Source organism: Hesperophylax consimilis, chromosome 15, assembly GCF_061612785.1.
Source record: "Hesperophylax consimilis isolate HC1 chromosome 15, BYU_Hcon_1.0, whole genome shotgun sequence".
NCBI lineage: Eukaryota > Metazoa > Arthropoda > Insecta > Trichoptera > Limnephilidae > Hesperophylax > Hesperophylax consimilis.
In genome coordinates this window covers 29,064,828-29,090,545 of record NC_142850.1, presented here as the reverse complement: position 1 = coordinate 29,090,545, position 25,718 = coordinate 29,064,828, and the positions used below count along the sequence as shown (strand labels likewise).

Sequence of the window (25,718 nt, the reverse complement as noted above, 5' to 3'; positions counted from 1 at the left end):
AGTTAAAGGTGTTTCAAAATCTCGTTATCTCGTCAAAGTCACGCGCTCGACAAAACCAATTATTGCGTGGTTAATGGTATAACTTTAAGTGTGTTGTAATTCGTAGGAATTAGATTAGAATAACAATGGCATCATCATCCTAAACTAGAGAAAACTAGGACAACACCCTTCTTCGAACGTGTTAGACGCTCAAGTTAATGATCGTATTGTTTTATGATCAAATTCAATTTAATCCGACAAAGGGCACAACTTAAAGCAATGTCGTAATGCATACAAAATTATACCTAAAGGTAGAAGATTTTACCTTATGTTAGAAAATTTCTTTAGAGTTGAAGAAGCTAAAATATCAACAATAAAAGGACAGCGTCTGTAGTGATAGTTACATAATGATGATAAAATTATTTTAAAAGATATATATCTCTAACAGGACAAGACGAAATATTTCAATTTTTCGAGAAAATAACTCTACGAGTAACTCGGTATGAAAGCATTATTCTTTACGGTGTTTTTAAAACATCACTTAAACCGGTAAAACGAACTAAAATATTATTATGTTTGATTTTCTGTTGAGAGCTATTAAATAGCATTACGAGTTGTTATAACTAAAATAAAAATAAAATGTTGATTTTCCCCAGGAGGTACACAAATCATCTTATCGATGAAGAAAGTTAATTAATTAGTAGTAATTTTTATCATTTCGGTATTAGTATTTATTTATTTATACGAAAGATGCGCTATATTTTATTCTCTAAGCTGCCGAAGATTATTCCTACCAGCCTTTGAATTGGAGCTGATTTTTCCTAGTGAGGCGAACAATTTTCACGCAATTATAAAAAAAACTTTAAAGACAATGCGCGCCCCGGTTGGCGGCAATGAAATTAAATGATTTACGAAGAATTTTCATCGTCTTTTTTTTTTTAATTTTTTTTATAGTGAATACCTCACAAGAGTCCCAACTGCTCCCGTCTGGAGCCAGTGAGACTATGGCATCCCCAATTGGGGGATGTTGTGAGGCTGAAGGTAAGTGGGGAAGGGAAAGAGGAAGGTGGGGAAGTACCTGGCTATTCAGATATAGTCACTAAACACGGCTAAAGCCATTTGGAGCAACGTTTCGATTCTGAATGGTGGTCTTACACCAGGGCGATACTGGTAGTATCTTCCACTCTGGAACGTGCCGCAAATATACTATATATTATTTTAATTAATTAATTGTGAAATAACACAAATTAATCAAATAAAATTTATTTGCGCACGCCGGGTTCGAACCCGCGACCTTCGGAATAGTAGTCCAATGCGTTACCACTGGACTATGCCGGCCGTCAAAAGCAAACACAAAAAAATGTAATAACACAATTAATAAATTAAATGAATAATATTTTTTATCGTCCGACTAGTTGAAGCTTGTGTTAATTATATCATTTTTTTCCATAGTGCATGAACTTTTATTTTCTGAAGTCTTTGGAACTGCTTTTTATTAATTTATAATTATTCGGTGAAACCTTTTTTCAATCGTCTGACTTAGTTTATTGAAGGCCATTTCAATATAATTCCAAATTTGAACGTGAAAACGGCCGGTCACTGAGACCAAAAATAAAGCTTTGAAGATTAGTCATGTACAAAAATTGAATAATTAAACTTTTAACAATAATAACCTAACTACTGAAATTATATTTTGTATTTAAATGATTATGAAGGAAGCTTAAATAAATAAAATTATATTTAATTTTTAAAATACATAGATGTGAAAGTTTGTTTATTGAGTAAAAAAAAATCAAAAGAAATTAATCTTTTCAGAATACAAAATTAAAGTTACAAATGTAAAGGCATTCAATTAAAAAAGGATATTTAGAAATTAACATAACATAATTTCGTTTGACGAGTTTCATAATAAGGCACAAGGCTCCTTTGATTATTTAATTACGTTCCTCGAATTTTTTCAGAAGCAAAATTCTCTCTCGAAGTGAAGAAGTGTTGTGCAATACGTGATTTGAAGGACTGAGCTTTCAGACCAGAAGCTCTTTTGATTCTGAAAATTTTCAGAGGGTACCTGATCGCTTAATTCAAAGCTAAATTGAGTCACATAGAAAAAAGATGAAAAAATGTGTTAATGACTCGTCGTTTGAGAAATAATTAAGAAAACCTGTTTCAAGAACTGAAAATATGGAGTCGCAGGCAATCAGTTAAGAAAAAGTTTAGCAAGAAATTTTAGAGATTAATTTAATTTTAAATTTGGGAGGCTGCTATGGGCCGGGATCCATTTATTGGATAACCAATACTCCTACCATAGGTCACTTCCAAGTGGGTCTATACTTTTGGTGACTTATCAGGGGGTTTCTGGATTTATAGGGTGAGGTTTGTTAAGGTCTTGGCGACGGATTCGTTTGCACACATACTGTATGAATTTGACTAGTATAAGAGTCTATATAGCTGTTATTATTAAAAAAAACAACTTATATTATTATTGATAAATTTTTGTTATTATTTACAATATTTTATTAATTACTTATATGATTTTTTCATAATTGAGTTAGAATTCCCTTGCCAAACACAAGAGCATTGTCGCTTCATGGTGAGGACAGGATATTTTTTGTTTTACATTATAATACTGTAAGACATCTAAACATTGTATATATATTGTAAAAAATACAAATTTTAATAATAAAAAAGAAATTAGTTAAATTATATTTTAGTGTGAAAATTGCATCGTATTTTTCCAGGAATTATTATGCCCATCAACACACTACTGGATGTATTCGGCGAGACTTTACACGAAGCGGGAGAACTCGATAGATTGCGCAGTTGTGGCATGTATTGTTATTGGTTTTTGGTCTCACATCCTTTGACACTAGGATGGAAAACCGACACAGGGCCGAGGCAACACGATTATAAAAACAGCGAGTCATAGCGAGACGAGGCAAGTGCATTTATAACACTCTCCTGATTGTGCACACTTACAGCAAAGTGGAGTACATACAGAAGGCATAAAAATAAACCGACATAATAAATTACATTATGTCAATAATAATTTTGACATCATTTTAGCATCCATAGAATTTATTTATAAATGGGAACAGTTAGATACAATGTTGCTTCCTTTGAAATACATCTATTTAAATTTTAGTTTTCTTTTCGGTAATGAATGAATGCAAACATTGAGAGAGGAAATCAACCAACTTTCCGACATCAGATCGAGCTGAAATTGATTGAGATTTTTTCAACATTTGTTGTTAATATACGCATTTCTATGAAATCGGGAATTATTACAGCAGTTGTTATAAGAAATAATTGTCGATCTTACCAAATGTAGCTAGGTTTACTCTAGTCCCAGGGAAGGAAGGTTCAATCGGCAGTCAATGGTTTATTTTGAATCGATCAAGTTAAGATAGAAAGATAAAAACCTTATTTAAGCCTCAAACAAGATATATGTGTAAATAAATATGATGTTATTTAACCAAAGGCAAACATACTGTTTCGATAAAGCACGGACGTCATATTTATGTAAATATATATTTTTTCCAAAATTGGGAATGTCTGTAACAGCCGCAGTTCTGTATTTGAGTTATTCGTCGTGCATAAAACATATTACCTTTGAAGTCACCCAACGCGAGGTAGATGAGAGATGGTACGTGCTCCAGGTCTTTGGATTGCGTGACTTTTTGACTGCTGAATGCCGAATGCCGAATGCCGAATGCCGAATACCGACTCTCCTCAGGCATTTTCTTACATATCTTAACAAAATAAAGGAATGATTCAACAAAAATACGGAATTTGTTTTCGAAAAACTTCTCTCTCTCCGCGTTGAACATGTTTTCTTGCAAGATGTACCCATAAAGGAGATATGCATAAAGTAATGTGTTAGTACAGGGTAAGAATAGTAATTTCAAGTTAAATTTTAATCCAAATGCGATTGAATGTTTTTTAAGTAGACGAATGTAACTGCGAACCTACTTATTCTGTGTAAAGGAGGGCGGTCCGTCTGATTGACAATCCGTTGTTGACGGATCGAATGCCATATCTTATCCACAGGCGCAATGTAGGCATACTAAGTCTGTTCTACAGATATTTCAATGGAGCCTGCTTTATTGATCACCGCTGCACGTCATGACACACGATGGACACAAGCGCAACACCCTTTTAAAGTTGATGTGGGCTTCACAAGAACGTGTAGTTGCTTCGTATGTGGAACGAGCTACCGGCATCTGTTTTTCCATAGACCCGCATTAATAAAGGCCTTCTTTTACCTTAACCCGCCTCACAACGCTACCCAACCGAGTGGCGACATATTTCCCCTGTCTTTACACTGTACAGATAGAGGGGCTCTTGTCAGGTGTCACATAAAAAAATAAACATATTACCATACGATAATAATTCAAAAAACAAAGTAGATACCAAAAAATTAAATCTGACCCTAATATCTCTTTGAACGTATCACTCATATTAACTAATGAAAGGTACAACGTTTGAAGGTAATTTTTTTGACTTAACAGGTTTTATACAGGATAGATGACTTACGTGATCGTGACAAATTTTCAGAACTTAGTTTATTGTTAGTAAGAATCTAACAAAGTTAAAAAGTTTTCAATTTATATTTTTTTATTTTTTTAGATGAGTAGGTGCACAAGAGTCTGAATTGCTCTCAATCATGTAAAGCTAGTGAAACTGTGGAGAAAGGTGGCGAAGTACCTAGCTTTTCAGGTCACCATACACGGCTAAAGCCATTTCATGCAACATTTTGACTCTGAATGGTAGTCTTTCGCGAGGGCAATACTGAAGGTATTTACTACCTATATAATTTAAAATTAAACAAATATATTAAATTAAATTTTGTTGCGCAGGTCCGGATTTGAACAAGCGACCTCTGAATTCATAGCCAACGATCGTAACCATTCAACTACGGAGGCAGTCAGTTATAAAATTTAAATTTTAGGTAGGAATTATAATAAAAGCTCAAATTATTTTTAGGTTTTTTTTTTTATAGTGAATACCTCACAATATTATTTTATATATTATTTTACTATATATTATTTTAATTAATTAATTGTGAAATAACACAAATTAATCAAATAAAATTTATTTGCGCACGCCGGGTTCGAACCCGCGACCTTCGGAATGGCAGTCCAATGCGTTACCACTGGACTATGCCGGCCGTCAGGTACGTTGTGAGCAGATTTTTCACAAAGCGGCGATGGATATATATATCAGAGATGTGCTTTATTTCAAATAAATCCATTTCAAATGGAATTGCAAAATGCAAAATAGGTATTTTCCATTTTGCATTTTAAATGTTTTTCTAAAAACCATTTTGCATTTTGCATTTTAAATGCTTTTCTCAATGCATTTTCCATTTTAAATGCTTTTTTGCAACATTCTTCCTACTTTCTCCACTCATATTTTTTTTCATAAGCCCCAAATATCAGTCAGTCCTCAACTTCGCTATAAAAGATAATTTACATTTGTCAAGTTGCTCCCTGGTAGGAGCCCTGACAATTGAGTGATACCATTACAAATAATACTGAACATGGCCGATGCTGTAATATTAAATGTTAGATAGCAGTTTCTATGTTTTTGCGTTGGCAACATTAGTCCCGCGCAAATTTTTTGTGGTTTCATAATCTGTAGTCGTGGTGTTTTTGGATTTACCATCATGTAATATGTTTGTTCTAGATTGATGTCCATTATTAAATGACAAAATTGTTTAAAAATTCTATAATTATTTTAATTGTTTGACCTGAGAAACCATTTTGCATTTTCAATGCATTTTGAAAATAGGTATTTTGCATTTTGCATTTGAAATGCTTTTCTAAAAACCATTTTGCATTTTGCATTTTCAAATGGAAAAGTTTTGACCCATTTCCATTTTGCATTTCAAATGGTTTTGTGTACCCATTTTGCACATCTCAGATATATATATATATATATATATAATATATATAGTCATTTTTAAAAACCTTTGCAACAAATAATTAAAAATATGTTATAAATAACATAATTTATTATCAGAAAAAAACGACTGCAAACAAAAAGTTGCTGCTCTCGGATCATACGCTGGTGTGCTGTACGTTTTGCCTATATGTAGGCGCTCGTCAATAAATCCTTAATTTTTCTTATACCGACTTTAAACCGGTTTTCGTTTTACGCCATAAATAAATATAATTAATGAAAAAGTAAGAAATTGATTACTTTAACACACGAAGATGGTGTAATATTGGAAGAAATTGGCATTATATATTGTATAACTTCTAAAAGTATTGTATTTAAAATTCTTAATAGAGAAACTCGGAAAATTAAGACATCAAATTTTAGAATAGAAAGCAATATTTCCTTTATGAATTTATAACGATGTAGTCTTGTGGTTATGGTTTTCATGATTGATTTTCAAGTTGGCACTTCACCACCGCAAAAGTTTAAACAAACAATGTCTTCCGGCAAAGCGATAGCGACTGTGTTTTGTGATAGGAAGGGGATGCTGATGAAGGTGGCGCGTTTTAATCAGGACAACGCTCGTCCCCACACCACTCGTGCAACAACCGATCTCATCAAGCAATTTCGATGGGATAACGTCACCCCCCCCTGTAGCCCGGACATAGAACCAAATGATTATCATCTCCTTCCTGCGTTGAAGTCACACCTGGGTGGGACAAATTTCAGGAAAATGCTACACCGCATGAAAAATTCATCGATCGCAACGGGGATTGTGTACAGAAATAGTGGAAAGTCAAGGCTTTCCAATAATGTACAATTCATTGTAAATAAATGAGTTTTTTTATTTGTGAAAAAAAATTGCATAAAAACATATTTTACGGACAACCCTCGTACAAAAAAAACAGTGAAGCTATACAGTGGAGCTATGGCATTCCTATTTTGGGAATTTTGTGAGTTTGAAACTAAGAAATAAAATAGAAGGGAATATTTAAATTCGATAAAAACACAGCTAAAGCCATTACTAGCACCGCTTTGATTCATGGTGCTTGTCCCTCAAAATGAAAAAAAATTAAGAGTATCTTCTACTCTGCAAGGAAGTGTTTATTTTTTTCATAGGTGGTAGGTTTATTGCATTGAGCAATGGGTGTTTAGTTTTCGATTAAGCCATTCGATTTATTAATAAAATTCCTCAAAATATTAATATTTAAACATATGAACCACTTACTGCCGTTTAAAACCAACGATACCACCTAGATTTCTCCGTTTATCCCATATTTTTAGGTTCTATATAAATTTCTCCATTTATTACATATTTTTAGGTTCTAAATAAATTTCTTCGTTTATCCAATATTTTTAGGTTCAATATAAATTTCTCCGTTTATAACATATTTTTAGGTTCTAAATAAATTTTTCCGTTTATCCAATATTTTTAGGTCCTATATAAATTTGTCCGTTTATCCCATATTTTTAGGTTCTATAAAAAATTGGCACATTATGGCAAGCGATCTCTCAAGACGTATTGTAAACTTTGACAAAAATCATTCGAGTGGTTTCCTCAACGATGCGATTACAGAAAAAAAAAATGATCTTATTTTTTACCTGCTCCCACAATATGCTATATTCCATTTCCCCAGTGTACGTGTACCTGTATCAAAAACCAGTAAACTTATTTAAACGAACATATTTCCTTTCAATCCCAACCTGATATTTTCTTTTCCCGCATTCTACTACGCAGATTCTCTTGAAAAATGAATTTATTACCAAATCATTTTTTTTCAAGATAATTTGCAAGATAATACGAGCATTTTCCCTTCCAAACACTCTCATTATATTATGTCTTTATTTTACGCAGGACATAATATCCTTGCACATTTCAACCAACTTGCACAAAAAAAGGCACGGTACGTCATAATTATACAAATTTACCAAGAAGCGGATTTAATGGAAGTAGGTATTCTAACAAATAAAAATCTTCTCTCAGTCAATTTCATCATTTTTATTTCTTTAACGATTTTCTTTAACCGTAAATTCAATATCGAGAAGCTGTACTAATTGAATAGTTCTTTCATCTTACAGGAAGACCAGTACTCCAACTTATCGCTGAAGCTACGGAAAAACTTGTATTCCTCGAAGTACGACAAGCAGTGCTTCATTTTCACGCTTTGTTATATACTCCTTTCATATCGTTTTCCCATGTCATCTCTTTCATAATAGAGGTCAATCGTAATAACACAAATAAAAGCTACTAATAAACACCAGCTTTTCAAATCTTTACCTGCTATTTTCCTCTCCCGCATCCTTCTCCACAGCTGTTCCGCCTTGCGCATGGGCCAGTTCTCCACCTTGGCGCTGAAGCTGCGGAAGAACTTGTACTCCTTGAAGTGGGACATTCGGCGCTCCATCTTGGTAGGAGTGTGATGTGGGGGGGAAGGCGTCTTGGGCATCTCCGACGATGACGTCATCGACTCCACCCCCAAGGTGGACTCGACCACAACCACCTTCGGCTCCATAATGATTGATGGATCCACTTTGTATTATTATTTCACTCTGTTTATTAAGTTTTGTTAAATCATTTCACAGATTTTTTTTGTTTGTTTTAATAGTTTAATTGCTAGAAAATTGTTTATTAAGTAATCAAAATTGAGAAACCACTACAATTTATTATACTCTTAAAATAGTTAGGTAACCACTCGTTTAATATTGACATTTTGCTGTCAATAAAATACATTAAAATACTTGTAGAATATTGCAAATCGTTTCCATAGAATTTAAAATAATTAAATAAATATTGCTTATTAGCCCTACTCAACTGGTAAAATATAATCAGAGAATAGCAGTGGGGGTTCGTCATACAGTAGGTAAATACGTTAAATAAAATTATCAAACTAAACCACTCAAATAAGTGGAACACGAATTATTTTACGTAATACGAAACCTATACTAATTGCCTATCGATTTCTCATATCAAAATTTACATTTTAGTATAATAACGCTAATTAAAACTGATTATTACATGTTTCAGGAAAATAATTACTTCATCGATTGTAATAATTGACGGAAAACAGTATTTTTATAAAAGAGCAACGTTTCATATTTCTATGATAACACATGTTCTTGTGTAAATGAGGAATATTAAAAAAAATGGTACAGCTTACAACATAAACAATCATTTGAAAAAATATTAACTTTGGTATTTTAGAGCTTAGATAAAACGAAGGTTTAATGGTTCACTTTGATCCATAAAACCTTTAGAGGTGGTCTATTTACTATCAGCAACAACTGAGTACTATTATTCATTAAGCCTGCACGTAAAAGCTTACACTTCAATATGTATCTAGGTGAATATATTATTTATACAAACAGGCAGTAAAGTTAGTGACATAACCGGTAAGAACCAGAACAATAGGAGGATTTTTAATTAAAGTCATTTGAAATTCGAGAGAATTTTAATGATCTACTATAATAAAGTTTACGGCTAAGCGAAGCATAACATTCTTTAAATTATTCATTTTACAGTTTACAGGTGAACTAATTTCAATTTTGAAAGCTAACAAACTCGCAATATCAAAGAATTATTATGGGACATTCCGTGAAGCTTTACAGAATGATGTTTAATTGAATGTCGATTTTATTTTTAATTTTGTTGCGGATATGGTAACAGAGTTGAAAGCTAACATTTAAGGATCCTACAGTTTGCTGAAAATATCTATGATTTCGTTAGTGTGGAATATAGAATGGAAAAAAATGTTATTATTTTTCGTTAATTTATACATTATTTGTCAAGTATATTACTATCTCGTTGGATGATTACAGATTACTTTCATCGTAAGGAGACTAAATTCACCAAGGGTAGTGGCAGTGGGTCTCTTATATTGTGTCATAAATAAAGCCAAGTTGTTCATAGAATGATGCCTCGTTTATTTTTAATTAAATACGTGTTTACATGGTGGCGTACATTTTGTGCGCATTGTCAGCTCGCCATGTTGTTGTAGACGAAACATTGTCAGTGAATAATAATGACCGGAAAATTCTGTGTAGCGCTGTTTGGCAAAATCGTTAATTAACGTATCTCATTTCAAATGATAAAATATGAAATTAGACACACTGATCATAATTAAAACTTTGAAAATTATGTTCGAAGGTAAAATTTGTTTAATATTCATATCGGGAATCAAGTATCAGTATTTTATTATTAGATAATATTAGCGGCAAGGCAAGATTCATGGGTTCACGTCGTATCTTTTTCTGATTGAATTGAACTGAATTGAACTGAATTGAACTCTGAACATAACAATAAAGTTGTCCTTAAATTATGTTAAAGTGTTGCTATATTGGTGTTTCAAAATAATCAAGCAATATATCGTTTTAAAAAGAAGTGGTAAATGAATGTATTCAAATAATTGGTTTTTCGTTGTCTTGAGTAAACAAGGTGCAATATATCTTTAAAGTTTACATTAAAAGTTTTGACAGAAGAAAACCACAGAAAAACATTAAAATAGACAGGTGATCTGAGATAAACGGACATAAAACTTTTGATTTTTGCCGTGAATAGTGAAATAAATAAAGTAACTCAAGATGGATCCTAAAAGTTTTATTGATAAAGCCACAGATGCAGTTCTAATTCTACAAAATTGCATTAATGACAGTTCGACAAAACTAAACAAAGAACAAATTAATAAATTAACCCCGAAAACAATTACAATTTTGGGGTTAATAAGCGAAATGGCAGCAAAAATGGCCGATATTTCTGGAGAAAATAGAATACTTAAGGAAATTACGGGTAACAATAAGCAATACCAAAATTTGGGGAAAAAAATTATTATCACTCCGAAAGAAGAGCAGACCACGGAGAAAACCGAAGAGGATATTAAAAAACAAATTGATCCAATTGAAACAGGAGTGATGGGAATAAAAAGTGCAAAGGATGGTAAAATAATTGTTACATGTAGAAATAGTCAGCATATTGAAAAACTACAGGAAGACATAAAAATAAAGTTCTGTGAAAAATATACAACGAAGATCCCGGATAAAAGATTCCCATCAATAAAAGTCGTTGGAGTAACACATAAAATGGATGAAAAAGAAATCGTTCAGAACATAAAAATTCAGAACGAGTTTCCAGAAGAACCACAAAAAATGGAAGTAACTGTAATAAAAAACAAGAAATTAAAAACAGGAGAAGAATATATAATATATTTGGAAGTAGATACACAAACACATGGAATAATGTTGCAAATGCAAAAAATAAATATTGGATGGGAAAGGGTCAGAGTATTTGATGCATTTGACATTAAGCGCTGCTATAAATGCTACGGGTTCAACCATAAAGGGAGCGATTGTAAAAAAGACTCCTTTGTATGCCCTAAATGTACAGGTGGTCATAAAAGTGAAGAATGCAAGGCTATTAGAGGAACAGAAAAGTGTAATAATTGTATTAATACTAAAAATAAGTTGAAGATAAACCTAGACTCAAATCATCCAGCGTGGAGCTTCGAATGTCCAGTATACAAAAGGAAATTGGAATTGGAGAAGAAAAAGGTAAATTTTTTATAAAAAGCCACCAACTGCAAGGATTTATATACTTTAATATTCAGAGTCTGATATCGAATAATGAAGAAATCCAGATACTAATTGAACGAAATGATCCTGAACTTGTAATGTTAAGCGAGACTCAAATAACATGCGATATTGAAGATAGCGAAGTTACTTTTGAAGGATATACAACAATACGCTGTGATTCCTACAGTAGACATACAGGGGGAGCAATAATAATTATCAAAAAAGACATATTATATGAAGTTATTTCTAACATACAATATGAAAAGAACTGCTGGATACTAGCGATCAGGATAACTTCTGGATATAAGAAAGGAGTATACGGAGTAATTTACCATTCTCCAAATGCAAGTACCAAAGACTTTCTATCATTTATAGAGAACTGGTGCACCCAAAACCTCGAAGAAGAAGAAAATAATATCCTAACTGGTGACTTTAATATAAATTTCAAAAATTTCAATGATACATATACTAAAAGACTTAAAAAAATTATCCAAGCATCGGGAATGAAACAACTTGTTAAAAGTGAGACACGAATAACGGATAAATCCAGGACGTTAATTGACCTTGTCATATCCAACAGATTAGATTTGAATGTAAAAGTTCTAGATGAGCCAAAAATAACCGACCATAACCTTATCCACATTACAGATAACACAAAAAGAACTAATACGAAAACCAGCAAAGAAATAAAATACAGAAATTATAAAAAATATAACAGTGAAAGGTTAATTGAACTTCTGGGTGATATGAATGAACTTCATCAAATGGAATTTAATGAAAAGTCTAAATCATTAATAAATAACCTTCAAGAAGTAATAGACCAGTTAATACCAATCCAAACTACTAAAATAAGAGGAACAAATAAATGGTATAACATAAAACTACAATCAATACAATATGAAAGAGATAGACTGTACAAAATTGCAAAAATCTCAAGAAACTCACAAGACTGGAAAGCATTCAAAAATGCAAGAAATAAATACTCAAAACAACTGAAAGTTTGTAAGAACGATTACTTCAAAAATAAAATTATCTGTGAAAAAGGAGACACTAAAAAAATGTGGAAAACCATAAAAGGATTAATGCAAACTGAAGATAAAGGGATGAAACATGACATTGAATTTCCACATCAGATACAGGGTAGCATACAGAACTGCTTCAACAAATATTTTGTAAACAGCATAACGGAATTACATCAGAGTATACCAATACTGAAGGAAGACAACAGCGTGAGAAATGTTCCCCTAAACCGAGAAAAACTTGTGTTTAAAGAGATTGATGAAACATATCTTTTACAGATTCTAAACAGCACCAAATCAAAAGAGAGTCCAGATGGAATAAGTTTTACGGTTTTAAGGGATGCAATGCCAGTGATAGGACCTCATCTACTGAACATAATAAATGAATCGTTAAGAAGTGGAAAATTTCCAAACACATGGAAAACATCTATTGTGATCCCGATTCCGAAAGTTGTTAATACCAGAAAATGTGAAGAATTTAGACCTATAAATATGTTACCAAAATACGAACAGGTACTAGAAATTGTAATAAAGAAACAACTCGTTGAGTATTTGGAAAAACATCATATATTATGTGACGAACAATCAGGATTCCGTAATAATAACTCTTGTGAAGCTGCATTAAACATTGTGATTGATACATGGAAGAAAGAAACAGATAATAAAAAAATCACCATTGCAGCATTCTTAGATTTTAAAAGAGCATTTGAAACGATAGAAAGGAAAAAACTTTTGGAAAAATTAGAAGATATAGGTCTTTCTGAAGTAGCTCTAAATCTTTTCAAAGAATATCTCCATGAAAGAAAACAGGTAACAAAAGTGGAAAGCTCAGAATCAGAACCGATAGAAAACAACCTCGGTGTTCCACAAGGGTCGGTATTAGGTCCAATTCTATTCATTATTTACATTAATGATATAATTAAAACCATAAAACATTGCAAAATTAGATTATTTGCAGACGATACATTAATCTATATTTCATGTGAACAGTACATAGATGCAATCAATAAATTAAATGAAGACCTACAAAATATAGCGAAATGGCTGAAATTAAACAAATTAAAACTGAATGTCAACAAAACAAAATATATGGAAATAGGCAACAAAACGCATAACACAGAGTTAAAATTGACAATTAATGACGAAAAAATTGAAAAAGTAAATGAAATTAAATACCTAGGTGTGATACTAGATTCAAAACTAACTTTCGCAGCAAATTTTGAATATGTGCTAAAGAAGGTATCTAAAAAAGTCAATTTTCTTAGAAGATTAAGAAATAAACTAAATGGAAACACTACAGAGCTGATTTATAAAACTATAGTTGCTCCACATTTAGATTATTGCTCTACTATGTTGTATTTGGCCAATGAAGGAAACTTGAACAAGCTAGATGTTATACAGAATAGAGCTATGAGATGTATACTAGGAAAAGGAAAATACGCAAGCATAGATCAAATGAGAGAACAGCTAAATTGGATTTCTATAAAAAAGAGACTATTATTTAATGTGTTAATTTTTGTACATAAAATCATGAACAACCAAATGCCAAAATATTTTAAGGATGAAATTGTTTTTAATAGAGATGTTCATAATTACGAAACCAGAAATGTAAATAGGATTAGATTGCCACATATGAAAAAAACAAAATCACAGAACTGCCTAATGTACAAAGGACTAAAAATGTATGATGAAATGCCTGAAAGTCTGAAGAATGAAGGAAGAATGAATGTATTTAAAAAGAAATGTTATATTTATTGTAAAAATATGTAAAATTACAAAATGAAATATGATCTTGTTTATATTAGTTTATATTCAAATGTATAAACTAACTCAATAAATAATAAAAAAAAAAAAATTGTTTGTTTCGAATTTTCGTTTAGGAATCGGCAATATTGTCTTCAATAATTAAATATTAAAATTTTACGTTGGTCTCAATAATTTATTTTAAAAATAAAATATAAGTATTTTTCTAACCACTCGCTCTGACTTGGATTTGCCTTTTATTGTCTAAAAAGCCTTTTTTGTCATTGGCTATAAAAATACGGCGGCAGCTTTTAACTCTTAATGTGAACATGGCATTATACAAAAACAGTAATTAGTCGTTTTTTAAAAAATATTTTAAAAAACGTACGTCTGCAAAAACATTGCAAGAAATTTGAACTTTCTGGAACTAACATGACAAAAAACAAGCGTCATCAAGCTTTTAATGGCAAATTATATTACCTTAGCCGGTACATACCGTCTGTTATTTTGATTGCTATCAATTTTTGACCTTATTTTTTCGTTATTTATTTTTCATTTCTTTATTTGTTTTCTTGATTTCATCATAATTTAACATAAATACCGCACTAGAGTCTGAACTGCTCCTAACCATCTAGAGCCAGTGAGACTATGGCATCCCCAATCGGGGTATGTTGTGAGACTGAAGGTAGTAGGGAGTGGAGGGAGATGGGAAAAGTCGAAGAAGTAAAGTGGAGGAAGGCAGGGCGTACCTGGCTATTCAAATCTGGTCACCAAATACGGCTAAAGCCATTTCAAGCAACGTTTCAATTCTGAATGGTGGTTTACAAAATTTGAACAACTAATCAAATTTCGACGTTAATTTTTAAGTTTTGTGAAAGTCCTATTCAAGTTCTGTTGTTATATCATTATCGGCCAGATCCTTCACAGAACTGAAACAGGACTTCAATAGAGTAGTAGTGAAACAACCCGTCCTTAAACATTTCGTGCCGTGAACAATGTGATCGAACGAACAGACTCCCTCTACTTTGTACGTGAAGTAAGTATTTTCAGCAAAGTATCCCAGGACTTGATATTTGAAATGTCAAGTGCTTTATTTGGGGGCGATGAGCCTTGCGTCTGTCAGGTGACGGAAGCATAATACGAGCCCTCAGTAAGGGATGAAATCTTTTCATATTTATCTAATATTTTAGGGTATTTTTAGGAATTTTGACGATGGCATGTGAGCTTTTAGTAAAAGGTTACTCTGGGATAGGCTATTCGATCGTTGGAATAAGAGAATAACAAAAGTTCGCGCACTTCTCTGTAAAGTAAAGCTCTATGAACAATACACGTTTGAACAACACGTTTTAAGTCTAAGACACATTACGCTATACGCAAAACAAATTATTTGGGCGTGGCCTATACAGCATTAATGTTGGGGTGTCACACTACGCTTTAATTTTCCTCTGGAGAAGGGGTCAGATCAACTGGGGAACTGCCGAGGAATATCATTTATTTGAATGGGATCTTACCCCCTCTTTTCCAACTGCATGAGAGGAGGTCGCATAATTTTCAAATAAAGCCTGGCTAGCAGATCGCGGCGCATCATCGTCGCCACGCCCACTCTTATATATATCATCTGTCAGGTGTGACAGGTATGTATTGGATTATATGGCGAGCGATATGAAGTTATATAATTCGCTTTGATGCAAAGAGCATAATCTATCACCCCATTTATGCGGATTAAAAATGGGTCCAAAGAAATGGATTTAATAAGTTCAATTTATATTTTTAAAATAAAGTGTTTATATCTCGGAGAGAGCAGTTAAGTTTTCATACTTATTTGTATTATTAATAAATGGTTTAAAATTAAATGTGACTAAAAAGAAGTTTGTATGTGACTTGGGGAGATTGCTGATAGAAATACATGCAAAACAACATAAAAACCATTGTTGAATACCCTTATATTGCTAATCACCCTAGCAGGTGCGTATCTTAATTTATTTGGTAGTCGTAAAAGTCTTATATTATACCCGATTTGTGAATTCTTGTAAATAACAATTTACAGAGGTCCACACTTAGTTCAGCAACGCCATGAATTTACCGGAAAATAAATGCAGACGTTAATAAGTTCGGAGATTGGGCATTAAGAGAATTAGACCAAAGTTTGAAATAAAATTTCCGCCCACCAAAAAGAAATAAAGTTCTCTGCAGACTTCAAAGAGAAACTAAACTCTTGCTATCATAAAAACTTAACCTATAAATGACTCATTAACTAACCATTCGACACTAATTTCGTTCACATCCTATGTTATGGGGTACATATTATATATAATATCATATAGAACTCTTGTTATGTCGTAATATATTTTTGTAAGTGATGTAACATTATTTTTTTGAATAAAATGCATTTTTTTTAAATGTTTTAAAATAGATTTGTGGCGTCTCTTCATAATATGAAAATAAAATAAAAATAGTTTTAAAATTAGTCCAGAATAACTAACATAAAATCTAAAAAAGAAGTACTAAAAGCTCTAGTACCACAGATATATTTGCATTTTTTTCCAGTTCACAAAGTAATTTTCATTTTCAGATGTGGTATTACGGAATGTTAGCCAAGCTGTTAAAGTAAGATAATATGTAATTACGTGTTTCTAGCGAAACCGGGCAGTAAAATAAGCATCATACTCTAAGTCTCCGGTAGAAATAATAATAGTACACTAAGTAATACGTTATATTACAGAACGTTTTATTCATTCTTAGGCCCAGTTGTTTCGCAAAAATTCATATGTGATAAGTTGTCTCCTTCTGGTGATCAAAATTTGTTCAAAAACTTAGAATCGGGATTTAACGAGACCTTTAACTTTTACATTTGAATTTATGTGAAAAAATTCGTCCTTGGTCTTCTAGCACGGAGAATGTCTTCACCTGCCACAATGTCATGGAAAGCAATGCGAAAATGTTTTTTCGCAGATTGACAAATTATCTCCGAAGAAAAATCAATCTGACGATCAAAAAGTCTATTTCTTCATCTATCTTTCAGATTCTAGGCCCCATTCCACTCATTTTATCATTCAACAAATCAATTATTCACCTGTCTTTCCTCAAACAAATTTAGTTTCTCATTTAAGTTTCAGAAGTCTTACAAATTACAGAATAATTTAAAAACATGCAACTAATTTTCGTTTTCACAAGAGAAATTTCTACGCATTTTTTTTCTTTTTTTCTTATTCTCTATAAGCATCTGTTTAAGGAGCTAAACGTCACAAAGTTCATAAAACTGGGAAGACTTCGGTGGCTAGGTCATGTGGAGAGAATGACCGAGCATCAAGAACCAAAGTCCCTGCTGAGCTCAAGACCGATAGGGAGAAGGAGCCTGGGAAGGCCAAGGTTAAGATGGAGCGACAACGTCCTCAAAGATTTGTCTGCCTTGGAGCTTCGAAACTGGAGAGAGCTGGCGCGGGACCGAGATGAGTGGAGGAAGACTCTTGAGGAGGCCAAGACCCACCAGGGGTTGTAGAGCCAAAAGAGATAAGCATATAAGTTTTTACAAATGGCTATTAGAATATATATAGTTGTCTGCCTTATGGTTACTATAAAAAAATATAAATATACACAAAGTGAAACATCTACCAACTACATCTATCTAAAAGTAAAATAACTAGATAGTTACATAATGTAAAAGAGTCATTATTACTGTATTGCAGTGTACCTGAGTAGCCACCGGTTACACATCAAATAATCTTTATTTCTGCTTCCCTGTCAATTTTTTGCCTAGGTATTACATGAAGAAGCTACAAACCAAAAATTCGTATATTCTCGGCATACCTTATATTGTAGGTAATAGGCATTAAAATCGCTTGAAAAACGGGGTAAAGAAACGTTCTATTTCAAGCACAAAACTATTTTTTATTTATTTTGTAAATAATTTTAAAAAGAAAGCAAAAAATTTAATCAAGTGAAACTGTCACAGATAATCTTAGCTATAAGACTGTATTTTTTAAAGTTGTTTCCTTTACGCGTTCATACATTTCTAGTGAAAAAAAATAATTTAGTAGTTTACATTTATATTTTTTATTGAGTAATTCATTGTTTTATTTGTATTCTACTCAAGCAAAACGATAGGAAAACCTTCAATTTATCTAAAGCATATTTTTTGGTATTCATAATGTATACCAATTCGTTACAAAGATTAATCAAAATAGTGATTTAGCACTAAGCTTCACCTTAAGCAGTCTTTTGCATCTCCGTATCAACAGTAGGTACTGTTTTAATTTTTTTTTTTATTATTTAATAAATGTTTACATGTTACGTTTTTGAAATATTTTAACTATCATACTAGGCTAATGCCCGTGTTACTTATAAAAAAGATTTTTTAATCTTACTGATCAACTAAAATGCAGGATGTTTCCCTTAGTTTGTAAAAATTCTCAACATTCAACTTGTAAAAAAAATGAAGATTGTTTTCAATCATTTATTGAATTTTCTTATTATTCATGTTGTCTTGTTATGCTATTAAAGATTATCATAACATATAAAACATTCCTCAGTTTTAATACAACATTTCTAACCAAAACTTAGAAATAAGTTTTTTTCCATAATAATATTGATATATTATTTGCATTTGTTGACCGAAAATAACACGAAAATCAAATACGTAAATTGTTGAAGGATACAATATAAGTTGAAACGAAACCTCGACAGAGTCGGGTATAAGAACAAGCATTTATATCACTTTTAAGAAAACGACAAGAGACAATACTAGGACAGTATTTCCTCTGGAATATCGTGAAGTAACGTTAAGTAATGCGTTATATTTTCATTATACATCGTACTATCACGTTACACAGTTATTTTTATAAACATACATGAGGTACATTTATAATACTAAGTGATACGAAATAAATAAAATGAGTTCATTCTTCCTTAACCCGATATGCCTTTACTAGAGCTGAAAGTCATATATTGTTTCCGATAATGGAAAATTTATAATTTGTTAAGAAAAAAAAATCAGTAATATTTATTTAATATATATAGGATGTCTGGGGGTAAAGTGTACAAAATTTCGGGATGTAATTCTACACGATATTACAAGTAAAAAAATCGTTTAAATTTTTTTTTGAAATTTCTAGTTTTAAGGTACTTCTTAAAAATTAGTTACAAAAGTTGATGTGTTTGCATGAAGAAAATATATTTTTTAAATTTATTAAACTTAAATAAACACCACTTTTATGTTTTATACTTAATGCAGGTTTCGCTACAACCGTAGCTTCAAGGGCTGGATTAAATCTAAAATCTACTATCTACAAGTAACATGTCTTGTCAATATATTATGCTTACACTTAGGGTGGCAAGAAATTGGGCTGATTTCCAAAAGAGAAGGTAATATCTTATTGTTTGTGTGAAAATATGTTTTGTACGAGAAAAAAATAACTGAATATCGAAAAAAGATATTTATCTTTTTTACTTCTACCATCATGTAGAATCACCGCCGAAGTTTGTGCACTTTACCCCGGACACCCTATATATAACTTTTAACATTGTGGTTTTGACACATAGTCCAGTCAGTGGGGGATAAAAAAGGGCTCCACCTTGCAAAAGGTTAGGTAGTAGCGATTTTCACATATGTTGTTAAGATTGGGACTCTAAAGAAAAAAAAAAGTTTTCGACCTTGGGAGGGTCGAGCTCGATCCGCCATCTTGGATTGAAGGTGCCAAAATTTGTTTTTTTCAAAATAATTGTGAAGTGGTCGTTTTTACAACCAAATTGTTGAAGACAAACTTAAAGACAACTAAATTACCTACATTTTTTGTAGAAAGTTTTTTTTTGTAAGTCAATTAGGTTACAGCGGTTGAAAGAAGAAAATTTTGACAAAAAATTGTAAAACTCCAGTTTTCTTGATAAATTTTGTACGAACATATTACACAATATCATTTTAACGTATTTCTACGTTACAATATACTTATATAGCATCATCCGTGTGCTCGATGACGTTGATTTGTTATAGTGGGATCCTAGTCTACAGCTGACTTGGCAACACTGATTGAGTCGGGGTGGTTACAGGACGTTGCCTGGATGCTCGGTCACTCAGTGTGCTCGTGCGCAAAGGTACGAAATCATCATTTTATGGTGTTTTCGAACAACTTCTAGAAGGCGTGCAACTTGAAGGTAGCAAAATTAATGTTGTAGATGGAGGATATCTTTTACATAAAGTTGTATGGAATCGGAATGATTATTTTGGGTCAATTTGCGAGAAGTACGTTCACTATGTAAGAAATCACTATGGATCATATGCAGTCATTGTTTTCGATGGATATCCGCTTGATGATGGTGAAAAAAATACGAAAACCGCAGAAAGACTTCGCCGATCGAAGAAGCACATGTCTGCAGATGTTCTTTTCGATGAAACAATGCCAGTTCAAGTTTCACAAGAACGATTTTTAGCCAATGAAAATAACAAAGTCCGTCTGATTTCGATGCTTACAAAGCAATTTATACAGGATGATTTTACAGTTAATCAGGCTGAAGAAGATGCTGATGAGTTGATTGTCAATACTGCGATTTCCTTGTGTTCATCATATGACGTTTCATCATACGTTTTCATTATTGGCGAAGACGTTGATCTCCTAGTTCTGCTGACAGCATGACAGCATTAGCACCACAAAAAATAGTATATATCTTCGCAAACCCGGTAGAGGCAAAACTTTTGAAAGATTGTATTCCGCGAATAGTGTGAAATACAAAGAGGCGGCTGAGAATATTCTGTTTCTTCATGCCTTTAGCGGCTGTGATACAACATCGTCCTTCTTCAACCAAGGAAAAAATAAATTTTGTTCGCTTGTGCAAAACGACACAAGACTCAATGCCATGATAAGAATCTTCAAACAACATGATGCAACACCAGAAGACATAGCAGTTGCAGGAACACGCTATCTTGTTGCTTTATACGGGGTGACATGGATAAGGAAACCTTGGAAGAAGTCCTCTACAAACGTTTCGCAAAGTCGACAACAAAAAGCAAATTCAATCTTGCCTCTTTGCCACTAACGAACGACGTTACACGGTACCATGCATTTAGAACGTACCATCAAGTCCAAAAATGGTATGGAATCCAAAAAAATCCAGAAAACTGGGCCTGGAAACGTGACATCAACGGGCTTGTTCCAGTAAGAATGACAAAGAAACCAGCACCCGAGACTTTATTAAAATTTATTTCATGCAATTGTAAAAAAGGATGCGGCGTTGCATGTGGCTGCAGGAAAGCTGGATTGAAGTGTTCTATTGTATGTGGGTGCTGTAATGGTCAAACATGCCGAAATTCGCCAGAGGTTCACATCGATGTCGAGGACGAAGAAAAAGAGATTTTGTCAATGGAAGCCCAAATATCACAGGCAATGAGTTAGATGATGACATTGATGACGAAGACTGTTATTAAGTAACATAATTTATAGTAACATAATTCACAGTAATGTAACATAATTTACTGTAGCATAACGCTGGTATATCTGTGGAGTTGACCTACTGGGGATACCACAATAAAAAAAATGCGCAATGTTCTCTACCTCATGGTGGTGTGGAAATGAGTTAACAAAATTATTATAAGTATGTAATGAATAACCCGCAAAAATTACAAAGTTGGGAATTTCATCACTTTTTTGAAAAATATTCACATTTCCGCCACTGTAACTCGTTACCTATTAGACTTACAAAAAAAAACTTTCTACAAAAAATGTAGGTAATTTAGTTGTCTTTAAGTTTGCGTTGAACAATTTGGTTGTAAAAACGACCACTTCACAATTATTTAAAAAAAAACAAATTTTGGCACCTTCAATCCAAGATGGCGGATCGAGCTCGACCCTCCCAAGGTCGAAAACTTTTTTTTTTCCTTAGAGTCCCAATCTTAACAACATATATCAAAATCGCTACTACCTAACCTTTTGCAAGGTAAAACTCCCCACTGACTGGACTAACAGTCCTTTCTTCATAAGTTCCGTTCACACAGCGCCCGCACAACGCTTTATAAAGCATAACGGTGATAATACGATGGCCGCAAAAATTTCAAATCATATCTTGTCCTATTAGGTATAAGAGGTTTATACGGAAACGTTTGTCTAAATGATTTCATATATTTTTATTTATTTTTTATTGTTTCTTCACACGGTATCATTATTTATATTTAAATATTTAACCTCATTAGTGCTAGCTTGTGTTGAAATTAAAAAAAATTATAAAATAATAAAAATAACACAACATAATTTATTGAAAAAGCATTATTTTTGTATTATTTTTTCTAAAAAAAATGATGAATTACTAATTTGAAGAAATCTAATTCAATAAGGTTGTCAACACGTATGGGGTTGATATTTGATTGAAAATAGCATATGTTGTTTTTTTTTATTTAAAAAGGACAAAGATGAAAAGTAGAAAAAAACATTATGTAATAAATTATGCGATTAATTTGAAAAGGACAAACATATAAGAAAATATACAATATATTTTGAAATTATTTATTTTTTATGTGAAACCGCACAAGAGTCCCAACTGATCCTAACTGTCTGGAGCCAGCGAGACAATGGCTACCTAAATTAAGGTATGTTGTGAGGCTGAAAGTAGTGAGGAAGGAAAGGAGATGGGGTGAGGAAGGTGGGTAATCCCTGGCTATTCAGATCTGGTTATCAAACACGACCAGAGCCATTTTGTTCAACGTTTCGATTCTGAACGGTGATCTCAAACCAGGGCGATACTGAGAGCATCGTCCACTCTGGAACGTGTCGCAAACATAATAATTAAAAAAAAGACAAAGACGAAAAAGAATGAATAGTTAGTTAGGTAAGTACTTCCCAACAATCTCAACCCTCCGTTTTTTTTTTACTATCAGTCTTACAATATTATCATAATGAGGGGCGCCGTAAAATACGACATAACGTACATTATTTTCGGTTTTAGAATAAACAGTTCCACAAAAGTAGATAACATTAGTCATAAATTTCATATTTAAATGCTCGCATTTATTAAAATACTTTTCAATAAAGACAAAAGTTACAAATTTAATTCCGTAGATTCCTCTTTTATGAGTAAAAATCAAAATGCAGTAAAAATCCATCCATTAATTTTCAAAGAGCGTTTTTCCGGCGCATGGAAAACATTAAATGGAAAACGTTCCAATGTATCATTCTTTTGTTCTTTATATCGCTGTGGAGGGCTAAATTCAAGTAGAAAATATGATCAGAGTTTTATATTTTCATATTAATTAATCATGAGAAATTAATGAGGCAAAAATGTAATTTTCTGATATATTAATTACATCAAGGTTGCTTGCCAAATTATACCACTAACTCTTTTCTCTGTAATGCAAAACTCACACTAGGTTGTCTCACAAATATGAACAATTCTTCAAATTTCAAAGGTAATTTTCATGTTCTGTGAAGTTTCTATTCAAGTTCTGTTATTATTTCAGTTCGGTGAAGCAACTGGCCTATAATCACATAAGAACAGAACTTGAAAAATGTCATTAAAACCACAGTATTGGTTTCCCATGGTTCCATGACAACTCAACACAGTGACAATTCAACACACTTTTAAAAAGTGATATAAAGTCATTAGAAACGATGAAAAACTTTTTTTTTAACCAAACCTAACCTACTTAAACCCAGTTAATAAAGTTTTTGTTTCATCACTTTCCATGACTTTATATAACTTTTTAGAGATCTGATGAATTATCATTGTGATGATTTATCCGGTCACCGTTTCCCATATTGTGAAGCCGCTGAATGTATAGAAGAATGGGCGTTTGGGTATGCTGCTGTAGAATAGGTTTATAAGTTACAGGAGGAGATTCCAACAGTCGAAATGAAGATTTAGTATTTTTAGTAAAAAAAAAAGTTTATTTTGCCCATATCTTACAGTGTGTGTATTTAATAAAACAAATTAATTTATGTATTTAATAGAATATTATAACAAGAGTACAAAATATATACCACAGAACCCGAAAATTAACGTTGAAATTTGATGAATTGTTCAATGACTGTGCAACAACCCGTTCTTTTTAGATTATATAATACCTAATGACATTACCGTTATTTCGAATTTACATTTTTACAGACTTGTGGGAAGGAAGAAAGTAACATTTTTTTTTTTTTTTTTATAGTGAATACCTCACAAGAGTCCCAACTGCTCCCGTCTGGAGCCAGTGAGACTATGGCATCCCCAATTGGGGGATGTTGTGAGACTGAAGGTAAGTGGGGAAGGGAAAGAGGAAGGTGGGGAAGATTAAAGATAAAGAAAAACAATGCAACGGAATAGCTATGAAATAAAAATGTTTCCAACTTGCTCATCTAATATTCATGAATAAGAATTTTAGAAGGGACAGTTTAAATAATATGATGAAGTGTATAGGAAATTAACTATTTCATAACAGTATATTCAATGAATCCAGTATACAAATTTTAATAATTTCCTTTTAAATGCTTTTTTTCGTTTTGGCCCGATGCCGAGTGAAAGCTTTTTATCAAAAAAATGTAAAGAGAAGCGAAGAGAAAAAGTATAATTAAGTCTCTTAAATGCCTATTCAATGAAAAAGCTCAGAGGTATCGTAACATTTGCATTTTCAAGGGAATTTAAATTTCTAGATGGAAAATTTTGTGTTGCGCACCTCTCTACAGCAAATAATATGGAGGAGATGGAGAAATATATTTCAATAATTAAGTTTTCAGAAATAATTTACTTTGCTACTGGTATATTTTTTATTGACGGATACGTGATAGGGGTGATGTAAATAGAGCCTTAATTTCGATCATCTACGTCAAAATTTCAACTATAAGAGACTTTTTGAACCTCCTGTTTTGTATGTTAAACAAATAATTTTGATATCAAAATTCCAAAGTGAAATTGTACTTATTAACTACCACCTTGTAATTGTAAGTTTTTTCCGTCCTAAAATGAGTTTTGTTACTCATCCGGTTTCTCTAGCAAGAAATAAAAATAATAAAAAACATATTTAAAAATTCGAATTTTTTTTTTATTCTTTCCTTTTTATTTATTTTGCCACAGCTAAGGGAGATATAATGCAACCTAGATTAAGCGGATGAAAACATTCAGAGAATAAAAGCAAAAGCTGCCGGAAGACTTGGGCTCAGGCTAAAGCTTTGTGATCGTGACCCTTATAGACACAGAAAATAAAAGAATAATAAGAAAAGGTTATCGCTGCTATAACCAACAAAAGGGATTTAGAAATATTCTCCCAATTATTACTCAAAAATCTTATTACAAATTCAAGATATTTAGTAAAACAGTTCATCTTTATCAAAGATTTAAATGATTTTCTGCTGGAATGTTTTCAAAAATGTTTTAAGTAGTTAATGTAGTAGTAGTTAAAAATGTTACACTCGAGATATCCAATACAAAGTATTTTAATATAATTTGCTTTTCCTTTCCTAAACACGCTCATTAAAGAACATGAATACATATTATTAAAATAAATACCGGAAATTACAATTA

At 32.3% G+C, this 25,718-nt stretch overlaps 2 protein-coding genes across 3 annotated transcripts in view; both read right to left on the bottom strand.

The window, feature by feature from the left end:
• cv-c (RhoGTPase activating protein) overlaps nucleotides 1-25,718 on the bottom strand; it is a 605,856-nt gene that overhangs the window by 286,131 nt on the left and 294,007 nt on the right. The gene's annotated exons all lie outside the window — the stretch shown is intronic.
• Nucleotides 1-25,718, bottom strand: part of LOC149417592 (uncharacterized) — a 44,475-nt gene that overhangs the window by 10,584 nt on the left and 8,173 nt on the right. Inside the window, exon 2 of the mRNA XM_089640542.1 lies at nucleotides 8,198-8,533. Coding sequence (XP_089496668.1) covers nucleotides 8,198-8,432 — 235 coding nt within the window. The 5' untranslated portion in view covers nucleotides 8,433-8,533. The remainder of the gene's footprint in view (nucleotides 1-8,197; nucleotides 8,534-25,718) is intronic.